This window comes from Scyliorhinus canicula, chromosome 20 (genome assembly GCF_902713615.1).
Source record: "Scyliorhinus canicula chromosome 20, sScyCan1.1, whole genome shotgun sequence".
In the NCBI taxonomy this organism is placed as follows: Eukaryota; Metazoa; Chordata; class Chondrichthyes; order Carcharhiniformes; family Scyliorhinidae; genus Scyliorhinus; species Scyliorhinus canicula.
The window spans coordinates 35,626,059-35,639,479 of NC_052165.1; the positions used below are offsets into that span (position 1 = coordinate 35,626,059).

The window sequence follows — 13,421 nt, forward strand, 5'->3', positions numbered from 1 at the left end:
TACCTCTCGATACACCCCCGAACCCTCTCGACCACCTCCTCATCTGCCAGCAGCCCCACCTCCAAGCGCCAGAGCGGGCGTTGGTCCCTCTCTTCCCCCAGCCCGAGGTCCACCTATTGCGGGGCATGATCTGAAATGGCAATGGCGGAGTATTCCACATCCTCCACCCTCGAAACCAACCCCCTACTCAGGACAAAACAAATCAATCCTCGAATAGGCCTTATGTACGTGGGAGAAAAACGAGTATTCCCTGGCCCTTGGCCTCGCAAACCTCCAGGGATCCACCCCCCCCCCACCTGGTCCATAAATCCCCTCAACACCATAGCCGCCGCTAGCCTCCTACACGTCCGGGACTTGGATCGATTCAATGGGGGATCCAGTACCGTGTTGAAGTCTCCCCCCCCATGATCAGGCCCCCCACCTCCAGGTCCGGAATGCGGCCCAACATACGCCGCATAAACCCCGCATCGTCGCAATTTGGGGCGTAAACATTCACCAACACCACCCGCTCCCCCTGCAGCTTACCACTCACCATCACATATCTCCCGCCACTGTCAGCCACCACATTTGACGCCTCAAACAACACCCTCTTTCCCACCAGGATCGCCACCCCCCTACTCTTCTCATCCAGCCCTGAGTGAAATACTTGGCCCACCCATCCCTTCCACAGCCGAACCTGGTCCACCACTCTCAGGTGTGTCTCTTGGAGCATGGCCACATCCGCCTTCAGCCGCCTTCAAGTGCGCAAATACCCAGGCCTGTTTGACCGGCCGATTCAGCCACCTCACATTCCAGGTTATCAGCCGGATCAGAGGGCTCCCTGCTCCCATCCCCTGCCCACCACTGGCCAGCGTCCCCCGCTTGGCCAGTTCCCCACGGCGGCAACTCCCCCCCTCCAGCACCCCCTGCATCCTCCAGCTCCTTCCTGACCATTTCAGCAGCAACCCGGTAACCCCCCCCCAGGCTAGGACCCCACCTAGCCGCGCCCCTCCCTTCATGGCACCAGCTAACTTCTGCTGACCCCGGCGACTCCCGCTCTACCTCCAACTCCTCCCCACGTGGGACTACCCCTCTTCCTTCGTGCCCATCAGCATGCCCTCCTCCCCCCCCCCCGCTCTTGCGCAGGAAAATAACAGCCAGCAATGGCCCGCGCTTCTCGGCCCCGACTCCGCCCCCATCATCCCACAGCGCGGGAAACCAGAGAAAAGCCCGCGCTTTCGCCCTGCCCAACCCCGCCTCCTCTAGGGCAACTCCCATTGCCACTCCCCCCACCAGCTCCCCGCACTCCCCGTTTACCTCCCTGCCCAAACCCGTCCACCAGACCCATACAAAAAGACATAACGACATCACCCCACACACCCTAAAGCCAACCCACATCTTGCATTAAACAGAGCAAACACAAGTACATTATCATACAACATCCCCCATCCTAGACCCTCAGTTTGAGTCCAGTTTCTCGGCCTGCACAAAGGCCCACGCCTCCTCCGGGGACTCAAAATAATGGTGCCGGTCCTTGTAGGTATCCCACAGACGCGCCGGCTGCAACATGCCAAACTTCACGCTCCGTCTGTGGAGCACCGCCTTCATCCGGTTAAACCCGGCCCTCTGCTTAGCCACCTCCGCAATCCAGTCCTGGAAGATCCGCACCTTCGTGTTCTTCCACTTGCTGCTCCGCTCCTTCTTGGCCCACCGGAGCACGCACTCACGATCCACGAACCGGTGAAACCGCACCAACACCGCCTGTGGCGGCTCGTTCTGCTTGGGCCTCCTAGCCAGAATTCTGTGGGCCCCCTCCAACTCCAGGGGCCCCTGGAAGGACCCAGCTCCCATCAGCGAGTTCAGCACAACAACCACGTAGGCCGCCAGGTCCGACCCCTCCAGCCCCTCCGTGAGGCCCAGGATCCGTAAATTCTTCCGCCTCGACTGGTTGTCCAGCTCCTCAAACCGCTCCTACCACCTTTTATGGAGCGCCTCATGCATCTCCACCTTCCCCGCGACGTCCGCGGCCTCATCCTCCCTTTCGGAGGCCTGCTGCTGCAGCTCCCGGATCGCGGCCCCCTGGGCTGTCTGAGTCTCCATCAGCTTTCTGGTGGTAGCCTTCAGCTACTCCAGCAGCTCCACCTTAAGCTCCTGGAAGCAGTGCAGCAGAGTCTCCCGCTGCTCCTGCGCCCACTACCTCAGCTCCACAAGGCCTCCGCCGGCCGCCATTTTGTTTCTCTTTCCCTGCTTTTCCAGGGGTGCTTCCACCGTTTTTCTTCTTACCCCACTCCTAATCGGATCATAGGACCTTAGGGATCGACTCCAGTCCCCTTCCCACGTCGGGATTTGTCGACAAAGTTCCGTTGGGGGCCCTGAAAAGAGCCCCAAAGTCCGTTATTCGCGGGAGCTGCCGATCGTGCGGCTTAGCTCCGCATTGCCGCCACCGGAACCTCGGTGGCAACTTTCATGACCTTCTCGATTTCCAATGCCTTTTCCTGTAACTGTTCAGAACAGCATTCTTTCTCTCTCTCTCTCCAAGTTCCACCCAGCAGCTCAAACAAAGGTTCTCTGCTGGAGTTTCGAGGCTTGAACCCGTCAGCATTAGCTGAGCTGTTTGATTGCCCACTCCTGTTTATACAAAAGAACAGAGCCATGCTATTGATATGCAACTAATGTCCCATTGACAGACAAAGAGTCCATCAGACTCTGTAATGGTCTAATAGCTGGTCAGACAGGAGTGTCCCAAAGAACAATGGATCTGGGGCATCCAGTGTATTCCCATTAACAAGTTTAAATCTGACTGGAACATGTAACTCGGCCAGGTGTGGGCGTATCCCTCTGACTATAATAATAATCTTTATTGTCACAAGTAGGCTTACATTAACACTGCAATGACGTTACTGTGAAAAACCTCTAGTCGCCACATTCTGGCGCCTGTGCGCTAGCAGGTTCTTTTTTTACCCTGCGTCTGTTTAATGCTTAAATTGCCTGCTACATTAGGGTCTCATTTCTGGACCCAAGTTCCTAATGTCTCCCTCGCATGACACCCCACCCCCCCCCAACCACACCCACCCAGATTCCCATTGACCCCAGTTTTGCTCAGGTTCCTTGATGCCACCGCTGGTCAAATACTACCCTGATGTCAAGGTTCGTCACTGATGCTGCAGTGTTTCATGTCTTCAGATCCTGAAAGACACGGGGCTGGATTCTCCGCCCCGTCACATCTCTGTTTCACGCCGCCGGCAGGATGCTCCGTTACGCTGGCTGGTCAATGGGGTTTCCCATTGTGGGGCAGCCCCAAGCCATCAGGAAACCCCCGGGCTGCCGGCAAAACGGAGCATCCCGCCGGCGGAGAATCCAGCCCACTATATGCAGAGAAGCATGGAAACTTATAGCACAAAAGGAGGCCATTCGGCCCATCAGTCACATGAGTGCACTTTGAAAGGCCAGTCATACTTCCTCTTTTCTTTAGTTATAACTTTGTAAATTCCTCAAGTATCCACCCAACTACCTTTTATAATTAAAAATAAACACGCAAGTCATGTGCCAGATAGAACTGTATGCAGCTTTAAAAATACATGACATTTTCTAAAACAAAAACAAATTCCTTTATTTTTCGAGGTGACCAATGACATGCCCTTCCCATTTGCTAATTCAGTTTCTCCTGTACCGCAAACGGTAGTTTCTATGAGGCTGTTTGTTTAAATTAAGAAATAAAACAAATGATTGCTATGGCGTAGCTGGCGTCCTCCCACTGTCTCCTGTTAGGCTGGTTGAAGCATTGCAATAGGGAAGTGACGACAGGCTGCTTGGGGCACAGCCCTCGCAATGAACGTAAAGCGGTCTGACCGGTTTCGGCGAGGGTAGTAGCATTGCAGCGTGGAACCAGCGGAGGCGCGGTGCCGATTTCCACCCCCTCAAGCCCAACACTCTGAAGATGACCCCGCGGGCGCTAGTGGCCAGGCTGCGGGGCAGCGCCTTCAGGGAGCTGCTCCGGGGCCGGGGGGAGCCCCCTCCGCCCGGCAGGCTGCTCTCTCGGTCCCGCTCGCTGTGCGGAGCCAGCTGGCAGCAGCGCTCGCCGGGGCGGAGGGAGTGGGTGCAGCCGGCGGCTCCTTACACCAGCAGCCCCGGGAACATGAAGAGCTTCTTGTGGGAAATGTACAACGAGACCAAGAAAGTCAGCGAAGGTGAGTGTGCGTGGGGCTCAGCATGGGAAACTAGGCAATGTCACAACTCGATCTGGGCGCTGTTTGACATCTGTCTTCCATTCCCAGACCAGCCGCAAAAATAGCTGTGTAATACAAGCCACTGCAACTGAAAACCATAACCTGACAGCGCAGAAAGAGGCCATTTGGCCCATCGTACTTGTGACGGCTCTTCGGGAAGAGTTTAAAGACCTACATTTATATAGCGACTTTCACGACCATTGGATGTCACAATGCGCTTCACAGCCAATGGAGTACTTTATGTGCAGTCACGTTTGTAATGAGATAGACCCTGCTGCGAATTTCCGCACAGCAAGCTCCCACAAACCCCAATGGGATAATGGCAGTTCTGTGTTTGTGATGAGCGAAATGCTGCAGATGCCGGAACCTCCAGAACGCAGGATGTTGGAAAATCTCAGCAGCATCTATAAGGAGAGAAAACAGAGTTAATGTTTTGAGTCCTTTGGCTCGTCGTCAGAACAGATGGAAGGGAGAGAGAATGTGTTGAAATTTAAAGTGTAGCTGTGAGAGTTAAAAGTTGCAACCTTTGGTTGCAATCCCTCACTTCTAACTCGTTTCTCTCTCCAGTTCTGCTGAAGTGCCCAAAGGACGCAAAATGTTTCCTCTGCTTTCTCTTCTTGCAGATGCTGTTAGACCTGATGAGTTTTTCCAGCAATCTCTGCTTTTGTGATGTTGATAATTTCCCTGCTGTTCTTTGTGCCAAGTGATCTTTTAAAACCACCTGGTAGGGCAGACAGGGCCTCGGTTTTAACATTTGATTCCAATTAATCCTGCTCCTTTGTCTCTTTCCCTGTGACCCTTCTCATTTCTCCCCTCCCAAGTGTTTATCCGATGTTACGACAGATAAATGTTAGGACAGAATCAGCCAGTGCATTCCAGAACTTAACTTGTCCAAGCTGCCTCGTAACCTCAAAATGCTCGAATAGTCTACGGGTGCCAGTGATATTAAATGTCAACAAAAGATGGTCATCATCATTTAAGCTCTAATAGAATGGGGTTGGCCTTCCAGCCAACAGACCATATGACAGCCGCCTTTCCATTTATAGAGAGGATGTCGGCAGTGAATTTATAACACTTGATCCTTTTAACTCCTGATGCCAGATCAGATTTCCCATTAAGCCATATATCTCTTCCAAGACCTTGCCTGTATTTCTTGTTTCCAGTGAAATTCTATTCTGAATCTGGAAACAATGGATCAGCACCAGGCAAAAAGAAGGTAGGTAAAATGAAAGAAGATGAGAGAGAGTATGCCATTTGACTCCTCAGTGAGACAATGGCTGATCTGTGAGTTAACTCCATATACTCACCTTTGCCCCTTATCCCTTAATACCTTTGGTTAACTAAAATATGTCAATCTCAGTTTTAAAACAAACAATTGATCTTGCAACAATTGCTATTTGTGGAAGAGAGTTCTGAACATCACTTTGTGTGTCTGTATGTGTGTACGCAGCAGTGTTTCCAAATTTCATTCCTGAATGGTCTGCCTCTGTTTTCTAGACTATGACGCTGCAGTTTTAGACTTCCTAACCAGCTGAAATTGTTTCTCTCTCTGTCTCTTCCCCTGTTGCATCTTTTGGTGAAGGATGTGAAGAATGATTTGTCTTCTGGTTTCGCAAGTGTGCCATCAATACCAGCCTGAATGCTAGCATTTTGCCTAGTCCAGGCTTCCTGCTCATTCGGGCGAATATTTAACAAGTCTGGTACAGGGGATGAAAAGCTGTGCAATTGAAACTAATTATGTTCAATACGTAGAATTAGCAGAACAGAAGCAGACCATTTAGCCCAGTGGATCAATGCCAGTGTTTATTGCTCCAAGCAGCACGGTAGCACAAGTGGATAGCACTGTGGCTTCACAGCACCAGGGTCCCAGGTTCGATTTCCCCATGGGTCACTGTCTGTGCGGAGTCTGCACATTCTCCCCGTGTCTGCGTGGGTTTCCTCTGGGTGCTCCGGTTTCCTCACACAGTCCAAAGACGTGCAGGTTAAGTGGATTAGCCATGATAAATGGCCCTTGGTGACCAAAAAGGTTAGGAGGGGTTATTGGGTTACGGGGATAGGGTGGAAGTGAGGGTTTAAGTGGATCGATGTAGACTCGATGGACCTAATGGCGTCCTTCTGCACTGTATGTTCTATGTTCATCTAATCTGGCCAGCATAGCCTTGCATTCCTTGCCCTTTCAACTTATCAGTACCAGTGTTGATTTTCCTTTATTCTGGGCCCTCTATTACTCCGTCCTATAAGTATACCTCTGATTGTAGGAAAAGTTGTAGATTGTCCTGCCCCTTCAAGCCTTCTCCACCATTCAATTGGGTTGAGGCAGATCTGTACATAATTCCATTTGACAGATGTTAGTTTGAAGAAATGGGATTATTTGTGTAGGTTATACTTTTATAGGAATGATATCTAACAGTACATTTGTATCCTCACTTTCACAGAACATATATTTCCAGCTAGAGCGTATTTTCTTAATCCAGATGGAATATTTGCCAACAATGAGGTCTGCCTCTCGGATATTGAGATTTATGGCTTTGACTACGACTACACACTAGCCTTTTACTCCAGCAACTTACACACTCTGATCTTCAATGCTGCACGGGAAATCCTCATTCAGCAGCATAATGTGAGTACCTAGTGCTTGGGCATTTTTTTTTAACATGGACTTGAACCCAGTTCAGATTAGTCTTGGTTCAGTGGTAGTATTCGCAATGCCACTGACAAGCAGTGGCAGCTGTGTGTACCATCTGCAAGATACATTGTAGGAGCTCACCTAGGTTCCTTTGGCAGTACCTTCCAAACCCATGATGACTACCATCTAGAAGGACAAGAGCAGCAGATACCAGGGAACACCATCATTTGGAAGTACCCCTCACCATCCTGACTTGGAAATACACCGCTGTTCCTTCACTGTTGCTGGGGCAAAATCCTGGAATTCTCTCCCAAACAGCATTATGGATGTACCTACACCTCCGGGACTGCAGCAGTTCAAGAAGGCAACTCACCACCATCACCTCGAGGACAAATAGGGATGGGCAATAAATGCTGGCCTAGCCAGCGACACTCACATACTGTAAAATTAATTAGAAATAAGCTCAGAATCAGAAGATTGTGGACTTAAGTTCCACTCCAGAGATTTTAGTATCAAATTCAGACTGTCATTCCAGTGCAGTACTGAGGGAATGCTGCACTGTTGGATGTGCCATTCTTCTGAACGAGATGTTAAACCGAGGCCCTGTCTGGCCCCTCAGCTGGACGTGAAACATCTATTTTGTGGAGGAGACCGTGGTGTGGTGGTAATGTCACTGAAGTAGTAATCCAGAGGCCCAGGACAATTGCTCTGGGGGAATGCGTTTGAATCCCACTGTGGCAACTGACGGAAGTTGAATTCCACCAACAAATCTGGAATATGAAGCTGGGCCCAGTAATGGTGACCTGATTGTTGTAAAGACCCATCTGATTTCGTTAATGTCCTTTAGGGAAGGAAATCTGCCATCCTTAGCCGATCTGGCCCAAATGTGACTCCAGGCCCACAGCAATTTGGTTAATTTTCCTATAAAATATTCAGTTCAATGACAATTGGAGATGGGCAACAAATGCTGGTCTTGCCAGCAACGCCCACATCACCTGAAAAAAAAATAGAGTTAATTCTCTGTGGTGCCCTGGCCAATATCTACTGCCAACAAGAGTCTAGAACAAATGATCGAGCCAATAGATTTGATTGCTACTTGTGGGAACCCATTGCAGCTGTGTTCTGTGTATTACAGTAGTGACTGCATTTCAAAGTTTTTAATTAACTGGAAAGGGTATTGAGATGTCCTGTGGATGCGAAAGAAATGCAAGTTGCTTTATAAGGGCCTCGGTTGTACCATCAAAAGTGTGGACTATACAGGTACCGCTGGACCCTTTATACAGTGTCCCAAATTCAGGAAGGACCTGAAAACCTATACTGGAAACTACAATTACAGTCAGCATCTCTGGGAGTAAGGCAGGTCATGACATTTTCGGTGTAACCTTCAGCAGAATTGATGATCATGAGAAACATGTCATTTAACAAGAAATAAAAGAAGATCCATGTAGGAAAGGTTTCAGCCTTTTTTCAGACTTCCAGCATATATGCCGTTTGACCCAAAATCTGATAAATCCCTCTACCCCTGCACATCAGGTCCCAAGCTCCCTGGATATGGGGCACGGTCTCTGTATTTGTGGTGCAGTGATTAATTGTTTAAGTTTCCCATAGCTTTGGACTGACATGTTAGTTATGGTGTAATTGCAGGCTGAATCCAGTCAGAGCCTGATCTAGTACCAGGGTGTAGCAGAATGAGACTTCTTGGAGAAGTCTTCATTCTGGGATGGGCCTTGCTACTGGATTCACATGATCTAGAATCAGCACTTGATACTTCCAATTCTTGCCTGAAAATGGCTGTTGGACTGGCAAAAGTCAGACCGCAGATGGGGAGTTACATAGAACAGTACAGCACAGAACAGGCCCTTCGGCCCTCGATGTTGTGCCGAGCCATGATCACCGTACTCAAACCCACGTATCCACCCTATACCCGTAACCCAATAACCCCCCCCCTTAACCTTACTTTTTAGGACACTATGGGCAATTTAGCATGGCCAATCCACCTAACCCGCACATCTTTGGATTGTGGGAGGAAACCGGAGCACCCGGAGGAAACCCACGCACACACTGGGAGGACGTGCAGACTCCGCACAGACAGTGACCCAGCCGGGAATCGAACCTGGGACCCTGGAGCTGTGAAGCATTTATGCTAACCACCATGCTACCGTGTTGCCCCACGTTGGGGAAGTTGGGAAAAGGATGTGAGGCAATTTCTATCGGGCCTATAAATGATTGAGTGACACACATGCTTATTTTTAAATAATTATTTCATGGGATGTGGGTGACACTCGCATTTGCTGCTCGTCCCTAATTGCCCTTGGCCTCGGTGGATTACGAGGCCATTTCAGAAGGCAATTCAGAGTCAACCACATTACTCTGGATGTGGAATCAGATGTAGGCCAGACCAGGCAAGGACATGAAGCAGGATCCATCGGCATCCTGCTTGAAGTTCTTCTGGTCAGTTATTGCCCTCTCTTTCTGAACTGCCCCTTCCTTTTTTCACTTTAGAATGCCTGCTCTTGTCCCATACTGACAAGTTACTTCTCAGTAACTTCCCCCTCCCACCTTCTCATGGTTTGTTGAAGAAACAGCACATGGTGTATATGAAAGATTCCAACCCTTCGGTGTCAGGAGGGGGTGTGGCTACTCCAGTGACCATATGCCACCCATTCTGGGTGAAGCTAGCCTCCTCTCACACAATCATCCTTTTGTATCCCAGGACCATACTCTCACCCTGCAGGCTTCCTATCTGTAACTATTATGTCTCTCCCATTGTAAAATTGGGAGAGACAGGAGTGTGGTGGTAATATCACTGGGCTATTAATTCAGAGCCCCAGTCTAACTCTCTGGCTTTGAATCAAACCACAGCAGTGGTGGCATGTAAATTTAATTAATAGATCTGATTTACTAATGTTCTTTAGGGAAGGAAATCTGCCATCCTTACCTAGTCTAGCCTATATACATGGCAGAATTTTACACCCCAGGGGTCTCCTGCACTAGGGACAAACCTTTTTGAAAGGCAGAGCACGAAGGCAGTACTGCTTTTGGCCACTGCAGTGCTGTGTCTGGCCTGGTTGGAGAGCTGTCAGCCAATTTGGTCAACGGCTCCCACGAGCGTGACTTCCGTCCGAGAGTGGATGGAAATCTCGCACTGCCAATCAACACTCAGGGTGCTAGTGGGAGCACTGATTGCTCGCCGTCCTTAAAATCTTACCCATGACTCCAGATACATCGCAATGTGATTGACTCTGAAATGGCCTAGCAAGCCACTCAGTTAAGGGCAATTAGAAATGGGCAACTGCTGGCCTTGCCAGTGACACCCACCTCCTATGAAAGAATAAGAAATAAAAGATTCACAAAATGATTTATATATTTTTTTAACCTCATTCTTCTCATTTGTGGAGGTTGATTTGTATCAATGATGTATTCAGTCATTGGCTGGGATTCTCCGATATCGCGTCCACGTGTTGACGCGCGTCAAAACCGACGCGAGGAATGCCGGCGTCAATGGCCTTGAGGCCCAGTAATTCGGGGGCTAGAACGGTGCCGGAGTGCTGTGCGCTGCTCCAGCGGCAAAGCTTGCCCTGCATGGCCGGCACAGGTCCATGCATGTGCGCGATGGCCACCTCCGTGCCGGTGAATTCGCGGGGTGGCCGTCTCCACACCGGCCCCCGCGCAACGTGGCGGAGCCCTGCAGGGGCCCGGAGTGGAGGAACAAACCCCCCCCCCCCCATGAATGAGTGCGCCCGTTGATCAGTAGCCCCCGATCGTGGGCCTGGCCACCCAGGATTGCCCCCGCAGCCAGAATGCCGAGGTCCCGCCGGGTGGGACGCATTCAACGGCCCCCGACCGGTGCTGCAATGACTGCACGGGCTACCGGAGTTTCGGCGGCACAGGGTCGGAGCGCCGTGGCAGGATTCTCGCGACCCCCAGCCGATTCTCCGACCTGGCGAGGGCTCGGAGAATCCCGACCATTGAGTCTACCTGTAATAATACTGCATGCTTTTGTCACAAAAGGTGATGGCATTTTCTTTCATTTAGACACTGTCCACTAAGGAAGACTGTCTTAATCGTGGTGTGTAGAATTCATGTCCAACCAGCCTCTGAACTATTAGTTTGGGGTGGGAGGGGAACGAGTAAAAATGGTACTTGTTTATGATCGCGATTGGCTTGGCACAGCCGTTGAGACTTTGAACTAATCACAATGAAATCATTGTTGCTAGAATGTGTTGCACAAACAAAAAGCAGTATCATCACCTTGGTGATGAATGCATTGCTGAATTTGTCCAAGGACATGTGCAGAACACTAAACATTGCATTTCATTTCTAAGTCAACTTGATATTTGTCCAGTGGAATGGGCCTCCCCAAAGCCCTTTTATATTTTCCCCACCCGTCCAATTTTATATTCACGCTCTCAATCAATGTATGGTGACGGTAAATAAAAGTTGTTGGATTTGAGATGATTGGATTGGACTGGATTTGTTTATTGTCACGTGTACCGAGGTACAGTGAAAAGTATTTTTCTGCAAGCAGCTCAACAGATCATTCAGTACATGGGAAGGAAAGAGAATTAAACAAAATTCAAGAAAGTACAAGAAAATACATAATAGGGAAACACAAGATATACAATGTAACTACATAAGCATTGGCATCGGATGAAGCATACAGGGTGTAGTGTTAATGAGGTCAGTCAATAAGACGGTCATTTAGGAGTCTGGTGACAGTGGGGGAAGAAGCTGTTTTTGAGTCTGTTCGTGCGTGTTCTCAGACTTCTGTATCTCCTGCCCGATGGAAGAAGTTGGAAAAGCGAGTAAGCCGGGTGGGAGGGATCCTTGATTATGCTGCCCACTTTCCCCAGGCAGCAGGAGGTGTAGATGGAGTCCATGGATGGGTGGCAGGTTTGTGAGATGGACTGGGCGGTATTCACGACTCTCTGAAGTTCCTTGCGGTCCTGGGCCGAGCAGTTGCCATACCAGGCTGTGATGCAGCCCGATGGGATGCAGCCTGTGGTGCATCTGTAAAAGTTGGTAAGGGTTAATGTGGACATGCCAAATTTCCTTTGTTTCCTGAGGAAGTATAGGCGCTGTTGTGCTTTCTTGGTGATAGCGTCGATGTGAGTGGACCAGGACAGATTTTTGGTGATGTGCACCCCTAGGAATTTGAAACTGCTAACCATCTCCACCTCGGCCCCGTTGATGCTGACAGGGGTGTGTACAGTATTTTGCTTCCTGAAGTCAATGACCAGCTCTTTAGTTTTGCTGGCATTGAGGAAGAGATTGTTGTCATTACACCACTCTACCGGGTTCTCTATCTCCCTCCTGTATTCTGACTCGTCGTTATTCGAGATCCGGCCCACTATGGTCGTATCGTCAGCAAACTTGTAGATGGAGTTGGAACCAAGTTTTGCCACGCAGTCGTGTATGTACAGGGAGTAGAGTAGGGGGCTAAGTACGCAGCCTTGCGGGGCTCCGGTATTGAGGACTATTGTGGAGGAGGTGTTGGTGTTCATTCTTATTGATTGTGGTCTGTTGGTCAGAAAATCGAGGATCCAGTTGCAGAGTGGAGAGCCAAGTCCTAGGTTTTGAAGCTTTGATATGAGCTTGGCTGGGATTATGGTGTTGAAGGCAGAGCTGTAGTCAATAAATAGGAGTCTGATGTAGGAGTCCTTGTTTTCGAGATGCTCTAGGGATGAGTGTAGGGCCAGGGAAATGGCGTCTGATGTGGACAGGTTGCGACGGTATGCGAATTGAAGTAGGTCAAGGCGTTCTGAGAGTATGGAGGTGATGCGCTTCATGATCAGCCTCTCGAAGCATTTCATTATGACTGACGTCAGGGCCACCGGGCGGTAGTCATTGAGGCACATTGCCTGGTTCTTCTTTGGTACCGTATGATGATGGTATAATGGGAGCCTGATAGCCAGTTGTAGTAAAACTCGAATACACAAGGTGTTGAGTATATGCAGCTTTTGCATTTCCAGTAGATTAAGCAATTAGAACTTTTGAATCAACCACATAATAAATTCCCGTACCAGCCTCCCAGAACAGGTGCTGGAATGTGGCGACTAGGGGCTTTTCACAGTAACTTCATTTGAAGCCTACTTGTGACAATAAGCGATTTTCATTCCTTTCATTCATTTCAAATATTATTGATAAAACGTGTTTTCCTGTGAGATGAGCTGTTACAAATTGTTAATCAGTTGGCTTCAATCTTTATAGATATGTTTTTTCCTTTCTGCACTTATTCCAGTTCTTTCGTGACTTTTGGAGGTGCTCAGTGCTCACTGGATAATGGTATCCAACATAGACTATTAACTTTCTCCATTTTCCTGTAGAGGTTATCTTGACTTTCCTTTTCTGAATGATCTGGCTCCAAGTTTATGTATTTTTGGTGGTGGTGAGCTGCCTTCTTGTACCGCTGCAGTCCTTGTGGTGTACCTTGCAACTATCGAAGATAGTGGTCGTACTGGGATCATATGCAAAATTAGCCAGGTTTGCTGGAACTTGTTCCTTCGCCTTGTGGTGTCAGTACATCCACAGTGCTGTTGGGGAGGGTGTTGGTTCCAGGATTTTGACCCAGCAACAGTGAAGGAACGGCC

The 13,421-nt window shown here is 49.4% G+C and overlaps 1 protein-coding gene across 3 annotated transcripts in view; it reads left to right on the top strand.

Moving 5' to 3' along the window:
• The first annotated feature begins 3,771 nt into the window (after positions 1 to 3,771).
• Positions 3,772 to 13,421, top strand: part of nt5dc3 (5'-nucleotidase domain containing 3) — a 40,851-nt gene continuing 31,201 nt past the window's right edge. For all 3 annotated transcript variants that reach the window (XR_005458287.1, XM_038780017.1, XM_038780016.1), the window contains exons 1-2: positions 3,772 to 4,166; positions 6,641 to 6,825. Coding sequence is in view for 2 of the 3 variants with exons in the window: in XM_038780017.1 (XP_038635945.1) it covers positions 3,917 to 4,166; positions 6,641 to 6,825 (435 nt within the window). In the remaining variant the exon portion in view is untranslated. The remainder of the gene's footprint in view (positions 4,167 to 6,640; positions 6,826 to 13,421) is intronic.